Below are 23,867 nucleotides of genomic sequence, written 5' to 3'. Positions count from 1 at the left end.
CTGCTAGGTAGTCTCGATACAGACAGTAGAACTGAGGCTTCCGCCTTATATCGTGCAAAAGTGTTGTCTTTATTAATAAAATTTTGAAGTAGGGAACTGAGCTGTCTTGACATGCCTTATTTAAAGTAGTTCCATATTTTAAAATGCCAACTGTAATGTTAAAACCTACAGGACACTCATGGTAGTTCGTATAACCCATTGCTTAGCATCCTTGCTGACAGCCTAGGTACTTGTTACTGGAGTCGCACTAATGTTGTTGAGGGCCCTTTTCTGTTTCAGTTTCCAGCAGATGGTGGTTGCAACTGAAGGTGAAAGAAAACATGTGAGGATGGTTATTGGAACGGGAGGAGTGTGTGTGTGTAAGCTAACAGGCTGTCTGCTGGACATCTGTGCAATGGAGTAAGGTGCCGTGCTGAGTTTTAATGAGTGTTTGTTTTGTAGTTGTAGTTGAGGATTCTTTAAGATTCAGTGGTTTATTCATATTAGGCTGTTGCATTTCCTGCTTTTACTCCAATAAAGGTGTTATGGCAAATTTTCATGTGTTTGTCCCAGCAGAAGCAAAATCTTTAATGATTAAAAAAAATAAATCACTTAACTATGTGCTTGAAGGTGAATAAAGTTGTTAGATGCAGAACAATAAAAAACCCACTAATTTTAGTATTTCTGGGAAAGAACCCAGTTGTTGGCGAAACTAGACTTTTTTTCAGAAGGAAATATTGCCAAAGAACTGAACAAGACTGTTTCCTACTTGTAGCTCTAAAAGAGAGGTTCTTGGCATAAGGGTGAACTTGCTAATTTGAGATTAGGGTCTCTTTCCTAGTTAGACATGAGGATAAAAAGAACATTTGGTGTTAAAACACTTGTTGGGTACTGTGCCGCTGTCTTTCTATTCCTTAGTCAAAAGTGTTATCTGACTGGGAGATACAGTCTAAAATTCATACTGTTTATAAATATTTGATCAAAAACTTTATCATCTCCCAAGCCATGGGAAATCAGCAAGCTGTAGGTGCAGTTTTATTTTGAAGTGTGTCAGGTGTTGCAATGGGGAAGGAAGAGCAAATGTTCTTTGAGCATTTGTGATAAGTACAGTAAAGGTCTGTGCCTTAATCTTCAAGATCAAGGTTTGAGGGGAGGCTTCTTATCCAGGAGGGAAAGAGAAGTTTAGAAGTAGAACATCATGATGGACACCTATTCTTTCTTCTTTTCCCCTCTGAGTGTACCTATCACTTAAAATAATGTTTTGCTGCCTTCAAAATCTTATCAATCAATATAGTGATAATTCATTCAGATTTACACTTTCACTGATGTTAATGCACGGGATATTTAGAATATGATTTCTTTACTAACCAATAGTGTCAAAATTCAGTATAGAGTCCTATACTTGTACATGATTAAGAGAGCTTGCTAATGTACTGTAGAATATTTTTGTAACAAAAATGCAACTTAAACTGGGGAAAAAAGAAAGGACTGCCTAAAACAAGTTGTTTGAGTAGTTTCAGATTAGCGATAGTCTGTATATTGATGTGCTTGGTGATTTTGCTGGTATCTATCATAAAAAGCCTAAAACAATGCATTCTCAGAGAAGGATGATGTTGGGACAGTTAGTAGCTTATGTAGAGTCCAGATGCTAAAAGAACAGGATACGTGTATTTATGTAATAGTAAAATATGCAGCTTATAATAAATGACAGAATACATAAATGATAGGAACGTGACGGGGAAAGAAAAGCTTGGGCACTTTATTTTTGTACTTCACAGTGTAAAATAAAAGTGATTTTCACATCATTTCTTTACCCTGGATAATTGCAGAGACTGAAAATTCTTCAACAGCTGAAGGCAGTGTTTTAAAGAAAAAAAAAAAGATTGTAAAAATAAATTCCACTTTATAACAGCAGAGGTCAGAATATGTCAGGAGATATGCAAGATCAATTTTGCAGTGACACCCAGATTCTGTGTGAATTCACACTTGATATCAATGCAGGTTCTCAAACTGAGGCACCAGTCCTGGAGAACGTTGGCCAGGATAAGATATATGAATTTTTCATAGCATATTTATGGTTACATGCCGTAGTTAAAAAGGCGTTGTATAGATTTAACACTTTGAACTTAACACAAGTTAGACTTGTGTCCAGCTTTTTCTGGATACGTATTTCACTATCTTATTATATCTTACAAACAAATCTTAAAGCAAGCAAATATTTAAAAATAAAAAAAGGGAATATGGGGGCAGGAGGAAGTGGTGGGTGATATTTCTCCTTTCTGTAATGATTTCTGATGCAAGAGAACTGTTTGTGAAAAGATGTGTTGCTCTCCCTATCTGTGTTTCTTTACCATTTAATTATAGAGAAGGCTTGAACTCTTTTACTCTAAATATGAAAGTACTGGTATCCTCCCTCCCCACCCTGTGAACGTGCTGATGTACCTGGTACAGGTCACTGTGACACTGAGGATGCTGGGTGAGATGAACCAACTAGTTTAACTCAATGGGATAATTCCTTTGTTAGTCTCTAAGTGTTGTGCAAGTGGTGTTTGAATGCTTCAAGCTGTAGTTACATCCAACTTTTTGTTCTAACAGAAAATATTTAAGAGGATGTGTGTCCAATAAAAAGCATAATTTTGCCCCCAAACAAAGTTAAAATAACATTGATGGTACAAACTACCATTCCTTTCTCTCTGGAATTTCGAATAATAAAAAAAAGACATCATTTCGCTTTGATAAAGCAGTGATCTAATGTCAAAAACACTTCCTAGTTTTGTTTTTGTTATGGTAGGAAAAATGTCTTCAACTGCTCTACAGAGCTGTAAATAAAACAGTAAAAACTTTCATGTAGAAATGGTAATCATGTACCAGATCAGGCAGCAGAAATCGGCATAACTTCATGCAGTATGTATAGAGGAAGATGTTTAAATTGGGGTCAGCCTATGCTTTGTCTCAGTTGCTAGGCAAAACTTCAGACATTCTTGAAGTCTGTCTGCCCTGGAAGGCAGCTGGTCATAGAAACCATTGTGGTGCAAACCTGAAATGCTTGAGGCATCTTGCATATGGTAGAAGAAAATCTTGGTCTTCCAGGACATAGATATTCTCTGTCTATGAAAAACTGTACAGGTTACTGATAATATTTCTCTATTTAATGCATTGTTGTTTTGAAAGACAAAAGAAGTTAAACTAGAGACAAAAAAAAAGCCCGAAGTACATCCATCTGTTGATAATCCAAAAAGTGCATTTTTTTCTGTGGTTACAGGGCACAAGCATAATCCTACTAAATGAATGGAACAGAGGAATCTTCCAAGACTGTTTTTGTAACTCTGGATAGAACGTTTTCTGGTACAATTTGCCTGTTTGCATCTCAGTGCTTTTCTTGTGTGCGTGTTGTGGGGCTTTTTTGGTCGCCACGGCTGTATCATTAGGGGAGGTTATGTGCATACATGTTGAACCAGTCCACTATAGGCTGGAACCTCTCTATTTTTTCTACATATAGGTCAGGATCTCTCTTGGAGAAAGCATGTATCAGCCATATGCAGTTATTTGATATACGATTGCCTTTTTTTTTTTCTCCAGAGAAAAATAAATTATATTTTTCAATGATGCAGAATCTTCTAGTGATATAAAAAAATGGGTTCAATTTCATGGATATTGACAATTCTCATTTTAAATGCTTAGTGGGTTGAATGTAGAAACTGTGGGGTAAATTTCTGCCTTTCCCTTGGAGGGTATGGAATTGTTTACAAAGAGTCGTGAACATTTCTGCAAGGATGTCATAATAAATCTAAGCAAATTATAATTGTCTTCTGTAATAAGGGGGAGATTAGCTGCTCTCGACTAGTAATTAAATCCTACCTCTGGGCAGTGTACATAGCAACCCTGTGTAGCTGCTATGACAGTCAATCTTATCTTGGGCTCCTCTAAACACACCCAGGTGAGGAGGCAAGCACTCTGTCAAACCAGTTTGGCTCCTTAAATAATTAAATGAATAAAGCTGCATTTGCAGAGGAGCAATAAAATGGCTGGAGGAAGTATCACACTGGAGGTGGTTGAGTCACGCTTGGGTTGTATCGATGCTCAGCCTGGATCAGAAGTGGAGCAGCAAGTGACAACGTCAAAGAGGAAAGATAGGAAGAGGGCAGCGTTGGAAGAGTTTGGAAGAGCAGCACTTGCGCCTTCCCTTCTGCACTACAGTCTCTGGTCCCTGCTCTTCACCTTAATTCTTCAACTGAAGTGCGCAGTTATCTCTGTGCAGGGCCACCTATGACTTTGACAGCTGCAAATGCTTCTTTTATCTGTGGTTGTGCAAACCAAGCAGAAGAGTTCCCTGGAGAAAAAGGTTTTGCTAGTGGTGTGTTTGGCTTAATAAATACTCAGGTGACTCGACTGAAACGTTCAGATAGGAAAGACAGATGACAGGGCAGTGTGGTGCGTGAAGAGGGACCTTTTCATGTCATCTTTAATCTTTAAGTAAGTAGAGCGAAGTCCTGATTTTGATGTTGATGGTAGCCTGATCCCTGATTTCTGATAGCAATGACTTTTCTTTTTTGTAAAGGCAAATACATTTCAAACAGCAAAGGAGTTACGTCTTGGGGGAAAATATATGTAAAATTACGAATAATAGGTGAATAGCATAGGCTACTGTTCAGGGTGGAGCCGTGTCTGCTATGAGATGATGGAAGGGTCTTGAAAGAGGCATAGCTGGAATAAGATCTCCCAAAAAGCTGAAAGCTGTGTGATCAAGCACAAGAGCATGTTCTTTCCAGAGTTCTCCAAGTATAAAGACACTTCAATAACTTGCTGCGTGTTCATCAAATATTCCTTTATATTTAAATCCTTTAAAAGGGCAGCGTTCCTATTTTAGAACTCCTCAAAAACCTAATAAAGAGACAAGAGCCAGTCAGCAAAACTTCCTGAGCCTAAAATTCTTTCTTCCTTTGCCCAAACTGATATCTGCCTCCTCTGGTTGTGCTCCTGTCATCTTTTCCAATGCACGCCATCCTTTTGCAGCTCTCCTGGACTTCAGTTTCCTCCATAGCCATCCTTCCTCCTCTGACTGCAATTATTTAATTTCTTTGCCAGGGGCAATTTCTTTCATCTCCTGCCAAGGTGAGGGACTGCATATAAGCACAAAGCCTCTGGTCATATGTCGTACCTGGCGTCTCTCATTAGACGGTGCTGCGAACCAGTGGCAATGTCATCTGCCATCCAACGCTGTAATACAGGAGCTCATTACCTGGAACATGGCATATCGCTACAAGCCTCGGGAAATGGAGCCTTCAGAAGTCTCACTCCCAGCTTAGTAATTTGGTGCACGTGCAGTGTATTTCAAATATCCCAATATAATTATTTGTATGTGGTTATGTTCCTTTAAACTTCGGATTTTTATAATTCCTAAAAAACACCGCACAAAACCTCCAAAATACCATTTTTCTTGATGTCACAGTTCTATATAGCTTCTCCTACTGCTTACTCACTCACAAATCTTGAAACTTAAATGTAGTTTAAAAAACCCTCAACTGCTAAACACAGTAGTATTCAAGAGTTTTACAGTCTTGCTTTTATTTTGATTTGAACAGGTCATATCAGTAGAGTTCTCTTAAGCTTCTCCTTCCCCGAAGTATTCTAACTCCAGAGAACAGCAAAATATTCCTACAGCTGAAGTCAGCAAAGTCAGCGTTTATTTCAGTGACTTCCACGTGATGGTTTATTTCCACATAAATATTGCTGGATAATATTGAAATTTCTAAATAATATCATTTAAATGCTGCAATTAATGCCAAGTGCCATAGTTTACTGGGAAGTGGTGTCATGACTATTTTTTCCAGACTCTGTACGTGACACTAATTGCCTTTACGGTGTCTTTTGACCCTGTTAAATGTTCATTTCCGCACAATTTCTTCGCTTGCTGTCCATCTGTTGCCTTGTTAATGAGCTAAGTAAACCTGGTGAAATGGGTTGGAAACCTGTGGCTGTAGAAAGAGATATAAAAGTCAGGGGATGTGTGGATGGGAGGGAAGACACGGCAAGAATGCTGCTGGTTCCCCAAACCCTACGTGTGTGCACGTGGGTGTACGCGTGAGAGAAAGGGAGGGGTGTTGGTGAATGTGTTTGGCTGAAGCTGACTCAAATCACGTCTCCATATGCATGCTGCTCAAAGTACTGCTTCTGGTAAAGGCTGAAAAATTTGAAAAGATTGACAATTCTCCAGTAATAACAAGAAATGTCTTCCATGCACGAATAACCTTGCTAAACACACGAAAGCAATGGTAATTGAAGTGTTTCCCTCTTGCATGCATGTTCTTTTATCTGATGCCTTTTTCCTCCTCCTGCTGAATGAAGAAGTTTCAAGAACTTGCAGTTAGATCCCTGGTTTGCTCATGGCACTGGTGCTGCCCTCTGGAGAACCACACGTATTTAAAGTATATGAAAAATCAAATTATTAAATACACCCAGGATCAAGGCAGTCGATTTGTAAGAGATAGCTGTAATCTAGGGCAGAAGTGTGCTCTGGTTTTGGCCATTTCATTCGATATCTCTCTGCTGTGTACATAAATAATCCCAACAGGGACCCACTTGCAAAGAACAGCAGAGTTTTTAGTGTATTTTTCTTAATGAGCATAAGCAAAGATACTATTTGCTTTAAGGTCCTTCCTATAAAAATAAATGCTAGTGAACTGACAGCCTGTATTGAAACTTGCAGCATATACTCTCTGATCTGGAACTAAAGTAGTAGTAAAACTGAGCTATAAACTTAGGAAATGCAAACATCAGAAGGCCTTTTATAGCTTGCATTTATCTTTTGTTCTAAATGAACAAGAACAAAATATTTAAAGATTCAATTATAGTGAAGTGGAGACACAACTTGAAATACTAAATTTAAAATAATAGATTAAAATGTTAGACAAATATGATTTTAGTACCTCTACAGCAAAAACGTTCAAGTTTGTATTTGCTTTAATCCTTTATTTACGTTTGTCCTAGACAAACGTGATTTTTAATATCACTAATGCTTTATCTCCTAATATTTCAAGTAATGCCTCTGTTTTAATTGATGCTTCTAAAAACAAATAATTCCACCCCCCAATCACCTAAACCAAAAGTGCTGCAGTTGTCAAACTTTGTTTTTTCCTCCTTTAGTAAAAGCGATGGTATAGACAGATGTTGTATAGAGGTTTTTGGGGTGAGTTTTTTTATTATTCCTGTTGTCTGAAGTTCTTTGTGAGGGCATGTGGCTGTCCATCCCATCGGTCACATACAGCCTGGCTGTCAGGGAGCTGAATCGCTGGATCTCTGGGTATGTTAAGCCTCTCAAGAATCTCCGGAAAGTCCAAATGTTCTCTTTCTCTTTCTCTCTGCGCCACCCCCCTCTCTCATCTCCAGCATGGTGTGGCTCCAGCCCAGTGGTGGCCTTCCCTAGTGCTTCGAAACCCTGGCTCAATCACTGTGGTTGTTTTGGGGCTGGGAAGAGGGGGTGAGATGTGTGAGGGAGTTGCATGGGGAATGTGGTTTTTTTTAATTTATTTTTCATTTTTAGTACTATATTAAAGCACAAAGCCAACTAGGTGATTGCAGGATGTTCTCTAAATGCAAACCCTTCACGTGGGCGTGAGGAAGAGTGAGAAAGGAGGCTCTGGTGCTAGTTCAGGATGGCAGGAAGATCACGGTTTTCTTGTGTGGTATTACTGCTCAGCCAGTAATTACAAAAGCTTCTGTCAGTGGTGCGTCTAAGTCTTCTTGCAAGTCCTCTTTTTCTAAGCTGTGTTGTTGGTGATATTCTTCTAGTCTTTTTATTTCAACATTCTAAAGGAGATGTTGAGAACATACAGATTTTTTTTTTTGTCCAGGGCAAGCTTTTTATATACCTCAGATAGACACTATGTAGGAGTTCAGCTGAGACACAGCTATGCATGAATTTGTTTCTCTTGATCACTTATTCCCCAGCTTGGAAAGACATTAACAACTTGAGGTCAGGTAACAGCCAATGCAGTGCTGCAGATGTTTCAGAAAAAAAATTAATAAATGGCATAGGGAGCGACTGGCTTTCACGATGGGCGAGTTCAAAATTTGGCTAGCGTGAGAGCGCATACGTTGCAAAACATGATCATTAAAAGATGTCTAAGCAGTGAAACTGGAACTCTGCTCGCCCCTTCTTCTGTTATCTCAGTTGATCACTTTTCTAGATATTGTCATTCCTCATTCTCCCTGGGTATGTTTAAATTTTTTGTTTTTCTTCCCCTCCATGGCACAAACAAACACCCAGCTCTAGTACACCACCATTATACTGTGAATTACTTGGAAAAGGCAACTTTTGGTCAACCAGTTTTTTGCATATTTGAGGAATTCAATGGTTGGTTTCTTGTTTCAGAGGTGAACTGAATGTTTGGACATTTGTTTTCTCATGATGTTTTTGTCCTTTGCTTAATCAGAAACATTTACGGTTAAGTTGCCCACTGCTACCCTTTTTTTACCACCAACCACTGAACTAGTATGGAACTCAGCTGGTAAATCTTAAAACATGTCAAAATCTTAAAAAGTTACTCCTATATTGTTTTGGGAAGGTGCATAAATACTCTTATTTAATTGGTGTTAGTTGCAAATACACATGAGAAAGTAAGTGCTTGGTTAAAGTTGAAACCAGCATGTATCAGTTAGGATGGCAGCTTTAGAACTTGTGCACATTTAAGCCGTTAATGGAATTAATAGTTTCCAAATAAATCAGATGTACCTATATCATTACAATAAGATGTCATAGAATCATAGAACGGTTTGAGTTGGAAGGGACCTTAAAGATCATCTAGTTCCAACCCCCCTGCCGTGGGCAGCAACACCCTCCACTACACCAGGTTACCCAAAGCCTCATCCACCTTGGCCTTGAACACTTGCAGGAATGGGGCATCCACAACTTCTCTGGGCAACCTGTTCCAGTGCCTCACCACCCTCAGAGTGAAAAATTTCTTCCTTATATCTAATCTAAATCTTCCTTCTTTCAGTTTAAATCCATTTCCCCTTGTCCTATCACTACATGCCCTTGTAAAAAGTCCCTTTCCAGCTTTCCTGTAGGGCCCCCTTCAGGTACTGACAGGCTGCAATAAGATCACGCTGGAGCCTTCTCTTCTCCAGGCTGAACAGCCCCAACTCTCTCATGCTGTCCTCAGAGGAGAGGTGCTTCAGCCCTCAGATCATTTTTGTGACCCTCCTCTGGACCCGCTCCAGCAGCTCCATGTCCTTCTTGTGTTGGGGACTCCAGAACTGAACACAGTACACCAGGTGGGGTCTCACGAGAGCAGAGTAGAGGGGCAGAATCACCTCCCTCGACCTGCTGGCCACGCTTCTTTGGATGCAGCCCAGGATACGGTTGGCTTTCTGGGCTGCAGGGCTGTCAATGATTTGTTTTTTGAGAGATTCTTAGTCATTCAAATTGCACTCCGCATTTGAAAGTTTTATGTCCTACTGGAACACTTACCTCTATCTAGTTTATGCTGCCCATCTCTGCCTATACAGAGAGACCTTTTTTATTACACAAACTAATGTATGTTGATTTTCCTAGTTTGACACCTGTCAGTACAGTTGTCAGTGTAAACAACATCTTGCTGTTTTGTGGGATGATCTTGTTTGTGGGGAAGGAAAAAGCTCGACCAAATTAATTGATCCCAAATGTTTATTCTCAGCTCTTTCTGCAGTATTGTTCTCTTGAGTCAGGGTTTTCCTTAGATATTGGAAAAAAAACTTCACTTCTATCCTTCAGATTGTATTATCGTATGCAATTTGACAGAAGAGCTGAAAAAACAGTATAAAGAGCTGATAAGCAGAGATCTACGCTTCTCCCACCTTCTACACCAGTAATTGTGTGCCTCCTTGCTTAGCCCTTGTTCAGTGTTTTTATTCATCTTTTGTAAAAATGTAGTTGTATGTTATTTCAGGAGTCTTGGCATGTCTGGCCAGAAGGCATACCACAATAAGACCCCATCATTATGCTGATGATAGAAAATAACAGTAAGACTTTTTCAATAATCAGTCATTTCCCTTTATAAATGTCTGTTCTGGTTTGTTATCAAAGGCAGTTTTGGCTGAAGACGGAAAAATTCCCACATCCTCTGAAATGAAGTGATGCCTAGGGATTTGGGGTATGGGGTTGAACAGGAGAGTACAGCTTTGCATTGAGCAATAGAGCAGGAAATATTCCAATTGGAGAACAGAAGTCGTATGGATACAAAGCGGGATATTCACATGGGCCAGCTTAAGTGATCAGTGGCAAAAATATTCATCATCTTCAGCCTTCTGACTTTCACTGTGCAGTTAGGTTTTACAGCAGATTTCTTGGTAGATATTTTTCTTCTTCTTTCCAGCTATCTCAGCTCTTTTCCTGAGTGGAGTCATGCCTGTCATGGATTTTTAGCAATGAATTGTGAGGACTTGAAATGAGGAGCTTCCTTTTGTAGAAATCCAGGCCGTGCTCTTGACTCCTGTGCGGTTTAAGTTCATTGCTGGACAGCTGACTGGGAAACCCTCTGTGGGTACCAGCTTCTTGAGCACTTGTTGACCTCTCAGGAGTTTGTTGGACCGTGAATTAAATTGTGGTTGGTACGGAAGATAGCAGCATGGTTCCCTCTAGGACCTTGGCTGCTCGAGACCTGGTATCCCTTCAGCTACCAGAGGTGAAATGCCAGCAGTGTTCTCCCATGAGTGAAAGATATGAGTGCCCACTCTTTCAGTACGTCTTCCCAGGGCCCAAAACTCAGGGAGATATATCCTGCTAGCTTCAAAAAATGAGCTGCCTTTTTCTACCACTTGACCTTGAGAAAGCTAGTAACTGCTGTGGTCGGGCCGTTTGCTGCAATGTCAAAGGCTTTCTCCCCAAATGGCTTGTTTTGCCACTTGAGCGTTCGAGGTTGTGTGCAGCAACCCACTGAATATGGTTCCTACCATCTGCCCTTTGTGAGGGATTTGGATAAATCAGTTGACTACTGCAGCAAATTGTGACAATGCTAGGGGTTTTTGGTTTTGGTTTGTTTGGTTTTTTTTAAGAAGAAATTCAGAGAGGAAGAACCAACGGGGAGGAGAAAACTGGACGGGAAGTCTGCAAAGGCCAAACACCATAAGCTCCTTACTTCAAAGCATAATGGCAGTGTTTTTGTTGATGGCTACCACAACCATGTATATCAGTCAAGGACAAGCTCATATCCTGCTTAGCATTAATAAAGGACTAGAAATAGCTGTGAAGGGGAGAGGCTTTTGCAGGACTTTGGGTGGTGCATCTGAAGTGTCTCACAAAGCAACTACTCATGGTCATAGTCCGGAAGAATCAACAGTTCCTACAGGAACATAAGAGAAGAAAAAATACCTGCTGCTTTTGTCTTACTATTTTTTTTCACTTTTTATGTTACTCTTCCTTCCTGACAGACCCTAAAAGGTAAAATCTGTCAGGCTGAGGTAGAGCATGTTAGTGACAACTGAATATAAAATGCAGTGGACTCAAAATACCATATAAAACATGTCATGAATCTACTTCCAGACCCTGCCGAACTGTACAGATGCCACAGCATTGGGAGTTGCTTGAATGCTTGCTTGTTGGCTGTGGGTGTAGCCTAGGTATCTTCTTGTGCATCTTACAGTAACAATACTGTTCTAGAGTGATATATTAGATGAAGGTGGTTAGAGTCAAACAAGTGTTGTAAATGGAGATATGTAATGCTGGGATTGTGTAAGGATGGAGCCATTTGCCATGTCACCTGATCCAGACGGTAACTGGGGTGGGGGGAAGCAAGGCAGGATTCGGGCATTGATGCGTATGTGAGGCAATCTGCTGAGACGGGCACGGTGACAGAAAGTGGCAGGTGTAGCCAAAATTCTGTAGCAGGGATGGTACTGCAGCATCAGATTCATATCATTGTCCCAGTTCCCTACAGCACGTGAGCAGTCAGTCCTCTCTGCGGCATGATAAACTTGGCTTTTCTTCCTGCAAGCTAAGCTGGGGACCTGAAGTTCATGTATCAGTTTAGTATCCTTGAGGTTGCTGTCTAATTAATTGCTTGCCCCGTGAGATCCTTGTGTGAGCCTGCATTAAGGCTGTTGCTATCATGCGTGGTTCCGTATCTTTTGAATCTGCCATCTGTAACCTACAGTCCTACATCAGGGAGCTGCACATTTCACACTGGTGCAGTTAGCGTTTCTCTCAAATTGGTGCGTGGGGTCCTTGCGTGGCTTGAGATGGTGCAGTCTGCCATGGGTGGTGGAAGAGGAGCTCTGAATGAGATGGAGAGAGCAGGGCTGGCCAGCACGAACTGTGGAGCTGGCTGGATGGTGAGTACCTGACTCCTCTGCAGCAAAGCATCGTTTAGGTCACAGGCTGAGCACGATGCAGTGCCACCTCCTTGTTTCTGAGGAGCTAACACTTTTTCGATGGCGAGTCATTTAGCCAACATGCTTATATATGTGATGTGAATCTTGCATTGGATGTGGAGAGCCTGGCTTTGGTGTTTCCAGCACAGCAAAGTTAAATCAAGAAACCTGCCAGTCCATTGCACTTTGAGGTGCATGTGGTGGTACATATGGGAAGCCAACCTGCTTGAAAACGTTTCTCATCCTGTACTAGAGCTGCCTTCCTGCTAAAGCCATTCAAAACAGTGTAAACCATGGAACCAACTTGACATGAACTCCTTTAGTACTTTTTTTGTTAATGCTGAAAAATCTTTCAACTTTGAATAGCTTTTAAGGCAAAGAAAGCCTATTATAATTGGCTATATTTGGCCTCCAGTAGGACAAGCCAAAGAAATGTACTCAATGTTAATTTTGGTATTGAGGCGTATAATTAGTGTATTCTTCTGTGCCATGTGCTTTTTGTTCAGTCTATCATGATTTTGATGTCATGCCATTTTCAGAATGGTTGATCTTTGGTTATTTCTTCTTGCTTTGCCTCCTCCTACGGGAATCACAGCAAACCTGAAATTAAACCATCCCTCTGTATGTATGCGTGTGTGTAAGCACTTTTTAAAATGTCTAAATTTAAGTAAAGATTTGATTTGCGTACTGTTTGAAGTAAATTGCTTGGACCTGGCAATTTGAAGTTACCAAAGTATTAGGGGACTCTGTCTTACAAAAATGCAATCAAGCTATTTTGTAGCAGCAATTAAATGTGATTTTTTTTTTATGATATAGCCTTTAATTATGTTGTTGCTCTCTTTCTATCAAAAAAGCAGAGAAAGAAGCAGAATACATTCATCTGAATGAAGGAGAGAAGAGAGGCATAATTTGAAAAGAGATGGTGTTCAAACATGGATAAAAATCGCTTTTGCAAGATATTTCCTTTATTATTTGGTGTCTCACATGTCCTAAGTGGTTGAAAAAATTGTCCAAAATCAATTATGTCTATTACATAAGAGTACCACACCCAGTATAACCAGTTTTAATGGTGACTCACAAATCGTAGACATTGTTTGAAGGTGTAATATCTCAGGGTGGCATTCACTTTGGCTTACTGAGGTTCTTAAAAGTCAGGGAACTCTAAGCTAGTCCATGGCTTTTTTTTGTTTGTTTCGTTTTTTTTTTTTTTTGTGGTGTGGTTTTGTTGTTGTTTGTTTGTTTGTTTTTCAATGATACCTAGTTCCTGTGTAGGCTATCATAGTTACAGCTGAGCTTGATGAGTTGCAGTGGGTATAAGCTGGATGAAAGTCCGTATTGAGAAAAGTCCTCTGTCTCTGTGTCTGAAAGCTTGGTTTGAAATGGAGTAGTTACTTTTGTGACATCAACAAATTCAAGGTGTTGTGCAACTTGGAAAATGTTTTGGTTTCAATCCACTAGTGTTAGATTATTTCTTGAGAATACCTCTTAATTACTTAATGATTAGTTATCCTTTAAAAGTCAATATTAATGAAACCTAACTTGGCAGTACTGATGCTTTTATTTTAGTGTCAACAAACCACGTAGTCATCAAAATCTGTGGGCTACAAGATTGGTCTGACAGCTCTGTCCTGTGTATCAAATCAGCACTGATAGCCATAGTGGCTGCCCAAGTAACTTGGTCAAAATGCTTCCAGTGTAATGTCTTCTAATGTAATATCAAGAGGTCTGCAAGTCTTAATAGTAGCATTTATAACCTTGTACTCAAGTTGGACTCCTTTGTTGTTCAAGGACAGCTTCTAGTTACCTGAGGTCATGTTCCTGAAGACTTTGTGGCAGTCAGGAATGTTCCACGCATGTTTTGGAGATGGATGTGTTGTTTGTTCTGGGTTGTGTTTTTTTTTTTTTTTAGAAAAGACCACAAAATGTGCCATGAAAATGTGATTATGCACTACAGCATGGCACTCCTGTGTTCTGGAGGGGTTACGCTAAAGTTTAACATGTCTTCATTGACACATGCTCCTTGACTTCTTGATAATAATTCTTGAGGACTGATCTCCTTAACTACATGCTGCAGTTCTAGGATTATTTTTCTTAAGAAATTTCAGTGTCAAGGTTGTTTGCACATATGTAAGGCATTGCAGGTTTGGGATGGGCCTAACTCTAGGTGAAGGAAACATCTCACTATCTATTGCATGCACGACTTACCAGTAAACTGTCTATATTAGACCAAACATTTGGACTGTGTAGTCCTGTAGATGTCAGCAACAACTCCAGAATGAGAATAGCTTTTGGACTCTAAGAGTTGGAGTTTGAAACATAACCGTAAAGCTAGACCTCTGTCCTACAGCCCTTCTTACAGGACAGTTCTGCCATGACATGCAAACATAAAATTTCTAGCTTGCAGAACAAAGGGCTTAATTTATAACATATATGCCCTGTGACCTAGGGAACACTAAAATTTAAACTTTTAATGCTGTTATGTTGCTTTGACTAGTTTCCTCAAAAATGATTATCAATAAATATTACAGCTTTCCATACGAATTTGGAAGTGAAAGGCCATATTTGACTTGAGATAACGGTTATTTTCAGATGCTGTGTTTTGAAATGATTCTTGAAAATTATATTGCTAAAATGCAACATCTACTTCTCTATAAAAACAGACTGTTAAAGAAATATTGAATAAAATGAATTTTTCCCAGGGGAATCACTGTCATCTTTTGTTGTTGTTAAAAGTCTAGGGATGGATTTCCCCTACCCCATCCTCCCACCTGTACCTGAATGTTGAAATTTTTCTTATCTTGAGTTGGTTTGTCATAATTCTTCTAACCTTATTTGTTAAATCCTGGGAAAAAAACTTAAACCCTAAACAAGATTTTTGTGACATCTAAGTTTGTTCTTGACAGGGAGTTTTAAGTTACAGCTTTTTACTTAAAAAATAACTTATGTAAAAACTACTTGCTTATATTCTAGCATTTCTTGTGTTTAGTATACGCTTCTTTTACAATTTAGGAAGAAAACAGAGTGATAATGTTGCAAGTCCTTAAAGAGCTACATCCTCTCCTTTGCTCCTTTACCAAGCACAGCTCATTTGTTTCACGAGTAATTTCCTTAATTACTGTGGTAACCAGTAGCTTTGGTCTGGATGCACGAAGGTTCCACAGCACTTTTAATTGTGTACCTGAAGTCTTGTGCATTATTGGGGATGGTCAGGATCCCCAAAGGGAGGTTAGTAATTAGCTGTTGACTGAACCTGGTGACCTCTAAGCACAAATAAATACCCTTACTAGTGTTTGGTTTCTATACCCAGCTGTGATAAAACCCTCATTTGGCCTGTTTCAGGAATATTGCCTCCTTTTCTGACTTGCCTGTGGGTTACTAGTCTGGGCATTTGTAAGAAATCTGCCAAATTTGCTCTCTTCAAGGGACATGGGCAAAGAGAGGAACCCAGTAAGGAGAATCCAAATGAGTTTAAACTTGAAGGTGCTGCTTTGATGATCTTGTTTGAGATGGAGGGAGTTAATGCCAGAAGCAAATTTTTTTTTTTTTTTTTTTTTGTGGAAAACAGCTTCGCTGAAAACCTGTAGGCAATGAGTTTGGCATTGAGTATCTTGAATCATTTATAAGACATTGTTCTAGTTCACTGCTTTTCACTCTGAATATAAAAAGTAGTCCCATTAGTGTAGTCCTACTGCTTGCCAAGTAATGGAAATTGATGTGCATGTAGTAATGCAGACTCGACAGAGTAGTTCTGTAGTCACACTGCCTTAGGTGCAAGTGGCAGGGGAAAAAACCCCTATTAAAATACCTTGTGCTGGATATCATGAGTATACACACTGTAAAATGAAGTAGGAGATAAAAAACTTTCTCTCTTTTGCACTTCTGTTTGGAATTTATTTTATGCTTTTCAACATGGCTGATATTGCTTTAGAAAATAGTAAGTATTCCTGCAGAATTCAGCCGAAGGTTGGTTTACACTAGAGGAGGCTATTTAAATATGTTGGATCTGGCTTCTTTTGAGGTATAAAGAACTGTTTTAAACTTATTGCTTTTGAAATTAATATAAGAAAATAATAGGATGAACTAAGTGTTGAATCTAAAAGTGGTTGGTGTGTTTGGTGTGTTTTTGTGTGTGCTTTTTTTTTTCTTTAGTACTTCTTAGATACTCTTGCTAGTTTTGCTTTTTTTTTTTACGGATGTCCAGTTAACTCTCAATTCTTATTTTTATAGACAGTTACTGGGAAAAACTTTGGAACCAAAGACTTTCGAGCGGCTCTAGAAAATGGAGTCCTATTGTGCGAGTGAGTATTGACTTACCTATATAAAAAAATCCTTCAGGTTAATATGAGATGGCCTGTTTCTTTGCTGTTCTCTGAAATGTTTTTTGAAGTACCAAGAATATTTTGTAATAAATATTTTCTCCTTTTCTATATGTATTGTTTGGTGTTGGAAAGTAGAACAGCTTTCAAGCATCATCTCTTAAGATGTGTTGTCCTATATGCTCTCTCATGTGTTACCAAGAGCATTGTGCTGATCCTCTGTCCAGTTGATTAGTTTTATTGGTTATAATGCTCATGGTATCACTGGGCTTTCTCTTCAGCCTGTGCAAGGTCGTGTGGCTGTGGGTAGGATCAAAGTGCTCAGTTACCCCTATGCGCCCTGTCGTCGTTGGGGTTTGTTTGTTCCGTCCCCATCCCCAGCTACTTGTAAGAAGTTATTGTAAACTCTACGTGCTGGATGTTCTCTAAATCCTGAAAGCTACTTACTTCACCCAGAGAACTTTACACCCAGCCAAGTTTTTTATTTTTAGAAGTAGTTCATTTCTGAAGTGAATTTTGCAAAATGGTAAATTAAAGCTAACAGACAGGCCTTTGATTTCATGTTCTATACTGAAGAGCAGTATTAGTAAGTAATACATGCATGAGAGGGGCTATATGGTATTCCAGGGAATTATGGCTATATTCAAGTGTCTCAATAATGTAGAATCTACTGGATGGCCTTCGGCATACTTAATTAAAAATATATACTTTTTTATTTTTTTAAACAAGCATTTTAAAATGATGAAACTAAATGAATTGGGTCTCAGCGTAATGTAGAAATATGTTGCCATGTATGTGCACGTGCGGCCCACGTTTCAGTACTTTTGGGACTGACTTAGTGATTGCTTTCAACAGCAAACTCTGACCTCAGCTTTTTCTAGAGTGCTTTCTCTAAAAAGCTTCCTTGTGCTTATTATATATTATAGGCTTGGCAATAATGAGACTTGTCTGGTTTCGTTGCTAGACTGAGTCAGAGGTGTAAAACGTCCACTCGACAGGTCTCTTCCACGTATCTGTAATTGGTTTTGTACTTACTGGAACAGGTTTCCAGGACTGGAAGCGGTGCTAATCCCTTAGTATTTTAAGGAATGGCAGGTGTAAATGTCATTAGAATGCCAGTAAGAGAGAAATCTCATTAGACATTTAAAAAAAAAAAGTATCTCAAATCTCAGAGCCATTCTTAAATCAGTTCAGCTAAGCTAACTTTCAGAAAATATTTATAAAGGTACAGTTCTCTGAAACTTTTTTACTGTATATCAAAAATAACCAAAGTAAATGCAAAAAGGCAACATTCCTGCCTTTTCCCTTCTATGAATATTACTGTGTTTTCTGTCCTTGCCTGTATTTTTCCCTTTGGGCCCTTTGCCTGTCAGACGGTCTTGCTCAGTGCTTTGCAGTTATCCTTGTGCTATGCAGGAGTCGATTTATTTGAAAATTGAATGGTGTTGTAGAGATAGACACTGTATTTTCATAACTTACATAATCAAACATTAGCTAGACTGAATGTGGTAATAAAAGTAGTTTATACTTTTAATAAGAAAGTGTTTCTTCAGATACATATTTAGTGGGATGTGTGTATTGTATTCAACTGTAACTTTTAAATAGTGTCCTTAAGAATTGGCAGTGAACTGATATACTCTAATCCCCTATCTTCATTGTTGACGCTTATTTGGCAAAAGAATACAGGCCTCCATCTGCCAAATGCGAATCACTTAAATTTATCTGTAATTAATAGCCATATGCAAGAAAAACATCCTGTAATTTCTTCAGCTGAGCAGCTTGCCTTAGGAGGCACGCAACTTTCTTTAAAGCAGATGATGTCTCATTATGTTGCACTAAATCATATAGCTGTCCTCCTGTGTCAAAATTATACTCGAAGTTCAAGGAGAAGTGATTTTCATAGAAATTCTGTGATGACAGAAAAGAGCAAGATGGGAAGGGTTTCCAGGTGTCTACTTTTCCCCAAAGTCAATTGAGTGCGGGATCTCAGATAGCAGAGACAAACTAGATGTGACACTGACCATTTCTTTGGTTCACCTGTGACATGGCTAGTTTAATGTCCACAGATACATTATCTCTTGAGATTGTATGTTTGACTTAAACTATAGCAGATAAGGCCTATGCTTGCACCATGTATTCCTATAGCAGAACAGTTGGTTTGTTTGACCCACTCAATGACCAAGTGTGCACATTGACTGGCTAATCAGTAGTTGACAAAAAAAAAGCCTTTTATGTTGTACTAGATTTCATGTGTATTTGTTAGAGGGAGAAAGTCACTAAAATTTTCCTGATCACATGCTAATTCATGTTCTTAAGTACAATAAAGCATATAAAAATTACACATTTGGAATATTTAGAAAGCAAAAAGATTAGAGGGGAAACCCCCCCCTCTTTTTTTTTTTAATTCCACCTCAACAGATCATTGTGTGGTGTGTCTTTTTCTTTTTGCGGAGAAGTCATCAAATGTATTTTGTTTACTAAATGTCTTAATGCACTTGAAAATTCTGAAGACCTGCAGCCATTATTTCTTCTTCTGCAAGCCCTTAGAAATTGTATCTTCCATTCCAGTGTGTGTAAGTGAACTCCGTTCATTTTGATTATTTTCCAAACGTACTGCTTGAGCAAAAAATGCCTTTTTCCACATAGAGTTTTAAACTTCAGATCCTGATTCTGCATTGGTGTGGGTGGATCACAAAACCTTACTGATGCTTTGTAGGGTAAAGGGTCTGGCCTTTTAAGCAGCAACAAGAGGAGAGAGCAGGTCTCAAATCCTCAAAGGTATATAGACAGATGAAGTCTGCAGGGTGTCTTCAGGTCATTGTTCTCTGTTGATGCTGTGGTCTAGCATGTAATTTGGTGAACCATGGTATTTCCCTACCTCCGAGACTGAAAACCTGGGTATAAAGGTGCAATGAATCCTGTGCCTCAGCCTCATGCAGGATGAGGTATGCATTTGGGGTTGCATATTCAACAGTGATGCGTTAGTCTCTCCTATCTTCTCAGTTTTATGAATTTTATATAAAGAGAGTGTGGTATGAGGTGCAATCTCTTCTGACTGAGACTGAAAATATGACTTGCATGTGTGAATTATATGTACCAAAAATGATCATTGCACGCATCATACTGGGCATGATAGCATGTGAAAACTGAATTGATTTCCTACACTTAAGGAATATCAGAGCTTTCACACTGAAAAATAATACTCTGATATAATTTTGACATCATCTGCATCAGAACTTTTAGCTGAAGAAATTCTTTAAATGGGAAATTTGAGTCTAACATCACCATGCATGTAGTAGAAACACAGATCCATTTCTGCCTATGCCTACCCAGACATTTTCTTTTCTTCTTTCTCACTTCACCGTCTTCAGAAATCTTTTGTGTGTGCGTGACTTCTTGGGAAACTGATTAAAAAAAAAAATATTTTGGGGGCATTAATAGGTTCAAATTTACTTGGTTCAAACCAGAAAAGTTAGGACTTACGTGCAAAGTATTTCTTGATAAGCATTGATGCTCATGCTTAAATATTATGTAACAGAAAATCATATGACTTCTTTTTAGTTTGATTAACAAGATCAAACCTGGCATCGTTAAGAAGATCAATCGTCTGTCAACTCCAATAGCTGGCTTGGTAAGTAATGACATCAAACCTAATGTCTGGGATATGGCTGTTTTTAGTGAGCCTATTGTTCTTACATGGTCTCGCTACAAAAAACTACTAAGCTTTCAAGATTTAGCTCCATTTCAATTATTGTTTAAAATTTTACCGTTTATACATTTACTTAAACCACAAAGGTTACCTGTTCTGTTTTGGATCTGTAATATTAATCAGCCTGTCATTGCATGAGGCTGCGTTGTTCCCAGATACATCTAGCGCTGATGGTTCCTGTGCATAAACCTCCATAGCATCACTTGTCTTTATTTAGAGGCCGTTGTCCTATTTTATATTCACAAGCCATTTCAGACATCCCTCTATTAGGGAAGGGGCAGACCAGGGAATGTTCTGCGTAACCCAAGTATTTTTAGAATCTGCTTCTCCCCACCCACAGCAAAGCTTAGGTTGCATTAAAATAACTCTTATGATGCAAAGGCTTCTCTTCAGGCTTCAGTTGAGGGATTTCTCAATGTTTTGGCTGTAAATTGTGTTGTCTGTAGGGTGGGGGGTGGGAGGAACACATGTAATTATTTCCACAGGAAATTTAAAAGATTTCCTGTATGCTGTTTGGCAAATTTGCTGGTCAGAGACCAGGATAAATTTTGTAGCCATTTAGCATAAGAATCAAAGATTTTTTTTTTTTCCTTCATCATTTTTTTTGTGGTAGAGGAGCTTTGTTGGCTATTTGTGTCACCAGGGTGTCTAGACTGGTCAGTCCTACCACCAGAACTATTGGTCTCATTTTAAAAGACCCAAGGTGAAAAGGGACATATACATGATTCCTGTAACAAGTGGGAGATACCACCAAATGGTAAACATGCATGGTATGCAATCTCAACATTAGGGAAAGTTACCTGATTTCTTAACAGAAGTAGAATGCAAAACATCTCTAGATACTTGTATTTATATGTTTAAATGAGATGACCAAACAAAAAAATCTGCTTTTGCTAGTCAAGTGTGTATATCATTAGATAATAAGTCTAGTGAACTTGGCCGGAGGCCATAAGATTGGGTTAAGCTGCACATAGCTTGTGCATATGCTTTTGCATATTAGTGCACAAGCTGAGAATGTGCATTTCCACATCAAATGAATGTAGAAAGTATTAGCTACCCTTGTCCCAGAAAAGCTCAGGGTATTAGGCTTGCAAATAACAAGTGCTGCACATTCTTTTCCCATGAGGTATCCAAAAAAGAATTCAAATGAAACCAAAATCATTCTGGGGATGACAGCACAGTTATTCTATCAGCAGTTTAACTGCATAAATGGCCTCTAAAGTGGCCAGTGGATCCAAACCAGAAAACTATAGGCTAGATTTAATTTTTGTGGTGACTTAAGTGTAGTCTTGAATCATAACCGTAAGAACTCTTGTTTTTAAAGGCCTCTTTTTTTGTTTCCAGATGCAAAAATTCAGAGAATTGATTAGGTATTTAGTTTATATCTTACTTGTAGTATATTATTGTTTCTTCAAATTGCTTCTAGTTCCTACAAGTCTTCAAAAATAAAGGAAAAGGGAGGAAAGGTGAATGATCCTCCTAAACCAAGATCATCCAGTGGTATTGTCATTAAAATACCACTTGAAGATAGTCATTGAGAGAGCTGATGTTTTGTGTTAACCCCTGGAAAAGATTTTACTTCAGTTTCAGAAGCTCATAATTATGAGGGTGATAATAGGAAAGTTTCAGAAGATGCTGCTTATGATGGCAATGATGGGAGGGGAGATGTATTTTCCCAGACTTGAGAGAAACGTACTCAGTTGTACCAGCTCTGAAGAGCTCAGCTTTCATCCTGGCATGTAAAACTCAAGCTAAAAATATTTTGTGCGTTTATAGACAAGCAGGCATTGGTACCTGACAGGCTTGGGATACTGTGGCTGATGAACGGTAAGATTCAGAGATGGAAAGAGCTTGCTAAGGAATTAGCTGGTAGGCTTGCTTGCCATATTCTGGAAATATTTTTGTTACTTGTAAATTGCTTATCCCACAAATCTACTTCTAGATAGTGTTTTCTGTTGTTTCCTGTATATACTTCTATGGCTGTCACTTCTGCTGTTTACAATGTCTTTCAGTCTTGCATTAATTGCTCTCTGTCAGGCCTTTATGAGCTTTAGAAATTAGTATTGGTAGGGGGACTCTCTTTTTTTTTTTTTAAACTTAGATGGAAACTTCAAGAGATGACATTTTTTTCTAAAGTATAAACAGATGCTGCAGCTTGAATTTGGGCCTTGCATATCCTGTAATCTGAAGATCTTTCGATCCTGTTATTCTACAGCTCCTCTCCATGCTCCTCTAGACTTATGTCCTCAAGTCTGTTTCCAAAACACTTTATGCATTCGTCATTGGACAATTAGCATTTATTGTCTCCAGGCTTTTCTGTTTAAAAGGAAACAAAACCCCCATATTCTTGACAGTTTTGTGACAATCTGATTATCAGAAGAAAAATAAATGCTTTGAAAGACACTTTGTTTCTCTCTCTCTCTCCTCCCCCCTCCCCCCCCCCCCCCGCTTTTCTTCCTCTCCAGTAATTTCTTCAGGTTGGTTATAGGGAGTTAATATATTTGATTTCCATCTAAGTATGTTTTTTAAGCTTTCTGTTTCAAATAGTTGGCAGGTTTTTTTTTCAGAAGTACAGAAATACAATGTTCAACAGGCATTTTTGATTCAATCTCTAGAAGGGTTTCATTATATTGTTTCTTTGACTTTATGGTTATTTTTAAAAGAAATTTCTTGAGTAAAATAGGAAATGAAAGCCTATATGAATAATGAAACATTGTTTTATATGGAATATTGTGTGCTTTTTTTTGTGTATTGAGTTAGGGAACTGAGGTGCTTTCTTTAAAATTAATTAAATGCATTATTAATTTGTTATGTCATATTTGTTTTTGTGACACCTTAATTCGCATAAAATCTAATAAAGTCTTTATATTAGCAGGATCGCCTAAGTTCCAACCACATTTTAGACAATTGGGGAAAGAAAAGCCTTAGCTTTCCCCTTTAGTTTGATTATACCGCTGTCTAGCGATTTTGGGCGTGGATTGCAGTGGTTCAGGTATAATCATGATGGAATGGATAAATATATGTGTTTTGATGATGAAATACCAAAATGAAACTCGGCATTCAGTTAACAAAAATTGCTGAATTGGTACCACGTAAGCCTGAAAAAGTTGATTAAACTTATCTGCAGTTTTGCGTGGCGCAGGAAGGCTGGGCTGCAGCTTGCGTGGAAGGGTTTATTAAACTCTTTGGGAAGGAGAGGTGGTCTCAGCTATAACTTGGTCTCCATCTAGCAGCTTACTGCTGCAGTCCTGCTGCTCCATTTCTATTCAGAGGCACGTACCTCTCATGGTTTGGGTGAGATCCAGCCATCCTCTTAGCCATGTGCATTTATTCATTTATGTTCCAGTTTGGAAAACCAAACTGCTTCACGAGGGGCAAGGCAAGTACCAGAGCTGTTGGAGGGGAGTGATAGTCACAGATGAGTGACTAAAGAAATGTCCATGCAGCTCTTGAGGTGGTTTCCTGAGAAATGAGGCATCCCATCGGCACGGTGCAAAGGACTAACACCAGCAGTGGTC

At 38.9% G+C, this 23,867-nt stretch overlaps 1 protein-coding gene across 4 annotated transcripts in view; it reads left to right on the top strand.

Moving 5' to 3' along the window:
* LMO7 (LIM domain 7) overlaps nt 1-23,867 on the top strand; it is a 133,687-nt gene that overhangs the window by 19,928 nt on the left and 89,892 nt on the right. For all 4 annotated transcript variants that reach the window (XM_086611619.1, XM_086611603.1, XM_086611611.1 and 1 more), the window contains exons 2-3: nt 16,552-16,622; nt 20,202-20,271. In XM_086611619.1, coding sequence (XP_086467745.1) covers nt 16,552-16,622; nt 20,202-20,271 — 141 coding nt within the window. The remainder of the gene's footprint in view (nt 1-16,551; nt 16,623-20,201; nt 20,272-23,867) is intronic.

This window comes from Tauraco erythrolophus, chromosome 1 (genome assembly GCF_009769465.1).
Source record: "Tauraco erythrolophus isolate bTauEry1 chromosome 1, bTauEry1.pri, whole genome shotgun sequence".
NCBI classification, from domain to species: domain Eukaryota; kingdom Metazoa; phylum Chordata; class Aves; order Musophagiformes; family Musophagidae; genus Tauraco; species Tauraco erythrolophus.
Note: the sequence above shows the minus strand (reverse complement) of the source record. Positions and strands in the feature narration are given on the sequence as shown.